The sequence below is a fragment of the Pezoporus wallicus genome, unplaced genomic scaffold, assembly GCF_028554395.1.
Source record: "Pezoporus wallicus isolate ANWC-B61680 ecotype Strahan unplaced genomic scaffold, APGP_CSIRO_Pwel_v1 contig_5863, whole genome shotgun sequence".
NCBI classification, from domain to species: Eukaryota; Metazoa; Chordata; class Aves; order Psittaciformes; family Psittacidae; genus Pezoporus; species Pezoporus wallicus.
Window position 1 is genome coordinate 840,769 of NW_026635152.1, and position 3,336 is coordinate 844,104.

The 3,336-nt window shown below is 63.6% G+C and overlaps 1 protein-coding gene across 1 annotated transcript; it reads right to left on the reverse strand.

The window, feature by feature from the left end:
• On the reverse strand, positions 1 to 3,336 carry CDKN1A (cyclin dependent kinase inhibitor 1A). Its single transcript, XM_057405102.1, has 3 exons — positions 3,219 to 3,336; positions 661 to 1,062; positions 1 to 168 (listed from the first exon to the last, which is right to left on the reverse strand). Exons 2-3 carry the CDS (start codon positions 1,052 to 1,054, stop codon positions 119 to 121), a joined length of 444 nt encoding a protein of 147 aa, XP_057261085.1. The 5' UTR covers positions 1,055 to 1,062; positions 3,219 to 3,336; the 3' UTR covers positions 1 to 118.

The following is a 3,336-nucleotide window of genomic DNA, read 5'->3' on the forward strand; positions in this document are numbered from 1 at the left end:
TACAGACTCTACATTGCTTCATAGACAGCTTACACAGTACAGAGGGGGGGGAAGAGCCATGGACACCCCCAGGGAACATCAGCAGCCGTCCCCGATGGCAGAGGAGAAGAGCACCATGTCATGGCTTGGGCTTCTCAGGGATGATCCTTCGCTTGGAGCTGTAGAAGTCTAGAGGGCAGAAAGAGAGGGTTGGGAAGTGCCTCCAGCCTGTTGGAAGCTATGGGGCAGGAAGAGGGAGGTGCTCCCAGGGAGGCTCCCCAACACCCAGCCCAGGTGGGCTCCATCTTACAGCCACCCCCAGAGACCCTGAAGAAAAGAGTTGGCCACCCTCTGCTTGGTCTCACCTGCGTTTCCACTCCAGGCCCTGATCTTACAGGACAGGATCAGGCCATGGCAGCTGAAGGTGAACAACTATTTTGGGGCACCTCAGTTATAAACCCCACAAGCACAAAATAAGGGCCCTGCCTAACCCCCAGCATCCAAAAGACACCCAGTCTGCAGCCTTTCCCCCGCAAGATAGGCTCTGCTCGCCCAGGAGAGCGGAGCGGAAGGTGCTCCCTTCCCATGGCCAGGAGCCAGGCAGGGCTCCTGCATCCAAGTTCCCTCCATCTGTCCCTACTGCAGCCACAACCCCAGGGTGCCCCCGCCTCCAGCACTCACCTTTGATGGTGGCCTGCCCACGCTTCAAGCTCCGCGGGGCACCAGCCCTGTAAACCCCCGAGCTCTGCTGGGATCCCTCGGGGCAAATCCTGCCAAGGTGCTCGTTGGAGGGGACCAAGGAGCTCCTGCTCTTGCTGCTGGTGGCCCTGACCAGGCTGTGGAGCTCCTGGGGCTGCTCCTCAGGCAGGAAGACCCTCTCCCACTCGAAGCGTCCTTCCAAGGGAGTCTCCGTCTCGAAGTCAAAGTTCCAGCGCTGCTGAGCTTCTTCCAGGTTCTGCTTCAACAGGCTCTCCAAGTCGTGCTGGAGCTGCTGGTGGTCCACGGGGCCAAAGAGGTTCCTGCAGACCTTGCTGTTGCATGGCATCTGCCCGGCCTTGCTCTGAGACAGGGGCATCGTGGTGGCTGGGAGGGAACAGAGCAAGTTACTGGGGTGCTGGACACGCCACGAGCAAGCCCGAGGGCCAGCACGTGCTCCACCAGAGCAGTGCACGCCGTAAGCAAGGTGGGACAACCAGGGCTGGGCTCTGCACTGAGGCAGCGTGGAGAGAACCCCCACCTGCCCAGGGCTCCTCTGGGGTTTTGGTGGCATCTCAGAGGCTTGAGCATGACCGAGGTCAAACACAGCCTGGTGCAGAATCAAACCAGGCTGGAAAAGACCCTTAAAATCATCAAGCCCGTCATCCAAGGAATGCTGCTGGGGATGCAAGGATGGGGAAGGGGCACACGGCAACGGTTCCTCCTCCGGCAGGTAAAGCCCTCCCAGGGCAGAGCATCCAGCATCGAGGCTGCCACTGGTTCCATCACAACCTGCTTCATTCCCCTTCCACACAGGCACAAAGCGAGTTAGCACATGGGCAAGTGAAGCAACAGGATGGTTTTCTAACCCATTTCTTCACCTCCAGAACCCAGGCTCAGTGGCAAGGGAGCCTTTTGAGCAACTGCAGGAACATGCCACAAGCTTGACCACTGTTAACCACCCTCCTAATCTGCAAGAAGCTGTTGGGTAACCAGAGACACAACCCTGCTTGTGTTTGGTTTTGTTTTGCTTCAGATCGGTGCCAAAAGCCTTGATCCTGGGGCAGCGAGTGGCAGAGCCTTCTCCCAAACCACCCGCTGCCATGAGGAGCCTTGTCACAGAGCAGAGCAAGCAATGCTCTGGGCTGGGGTGGCTTTTGGAGCTAAGGCTTGACCAGCATTGAATCTGGCACAGGGTGCCCAGAGAAGCTGTGGCTGCCCCATCCCTGGCAGTGTTCAAGGCCAGGTTGGACACGGGGGCTTGGAGCAAGCTGCTCTATGGAAGGGGTCCCTGCCCGTGGCAGGGGTTGGAGCTGGAGGAGCTTTAAGGTCCCTTCTAATATAAACCAATCTGTGCCTTAAAACCAGATTCAAGAACAACCGCATGCAAGACCACCTTCCTTATGGCCCGCCCAACCCAGGGCCACACCAGACTCCCAGACTTGCTCCCAGCCCCAAACACACCCAGGGATGGGGGCTCAGCCTCCTGCAGGAAGGATTCTGCCCTAACTCAGGCCCCCCATTCCCAGACATGCCAGTGGGCACCGGAGAGCCTCCAGCCCGGGGCAGGAGGTGCCCTACATCCATCCCTGTGGGCACCCGGCCCCGCTCCCCACCCAGACAGAGCACCGTGGGTAAAAATAGAAATCCAGCTTCCTACGTGGTGGCAGGCAGAGCACAAGCAGGGTGACCTCACTGCGGGGCAAGTCTCAGCATGTCCAGGCAAGCCCCGGCAAAGAGCAGGCAGGGGATGGGCTTTGACACCCTGACCAGGCACCCCGTAGCCCTCCCTGGCCTTGTCAGGCACCAATCTCCTCAGACGCCACCTGGAGCCTCAAGACAACAGCTTCACCCCAACTCATGGATGCAGATCGCCGGGGCCACCAGAAGGGAAGGAGCAGACCCTGGTCACCGTCCCCTCCATGGGCCGGCATCACTTGCAGCAGCCTCTGCAGAGCTGCGAGGCTCCCAGAGCTCATCCGAGAGCCCCAAGGCTCCATCACGGAGGTGGTGCAGGTGCAGGGCTGTGCGGGAGCCTCGCCCCGATGAGGGCACACCCAGGGTGGACCATCACCACCCCGCAGGCACCTGCAGCACCCAGGACCAGTTACACCAGTCGGGGAAGGGCTGGGTGCAGGAGGAGCTGCAGCCCCGCGCCCGCAGCCGCCGTGACCCGGCGACAGGCGTCGAGAACGGCTCTCTCGTGGCACCGAGGAGCCCGCGGGGGGCCCTCGGCGGCTCCGGAGCCCCGCGCAGCCACAGGGGATGCTCCGCGCCCGCGCCGCCAGGGGGCGAGCACGGCCCGGGGCTCCCGCACCGCGCCCGGGTACCCCCACACCGCGGCCCCGGCCCCGCTCCCTCCGCAGCGCCACGGACGAGGCCACCGGAGCGAAGCCGCCGCCGCCGCCGCCCGCTCCCCGCTTCCCCCGCTCCGCGCTTCCCCCGCTCCGCAGCCCCGGGCCGGCGGCACCCCCGGTGACACCGCCCCGCCGGCGGGCACGGAAGGCGCGGAGCCGCGGCTGCCCCCGCCCCGCCGCACTCACCGTCGCGTCGCGTCTCCCGGCCGCCGGTGCTCTCCGCCCGTTTTTTATACCGGCCGCGGGGCGGGGCCTCGCCGCTGCTCCCCGCTCCCACCGGGCCTGCCCCGCCCCGGCCGGTCCC

Bases quoted from the DNA above. Each gene is read 5' to 3' on its own strand.
- CDKN1A (XM_057405102.1), bottom strand. From the start codon at position 1,054: ATGCCCCTGTCTCAGAGCAAGGCCGGGCAGATGCCATGCAACAGCAAG. The intron at 169-660 runs GTGAGTGCTGGA...TCTGCCCTCTAG, and splicing joins TGGGCAGGCCACCATCAAAG to ACTTCTACAGCTCCAAGCGA.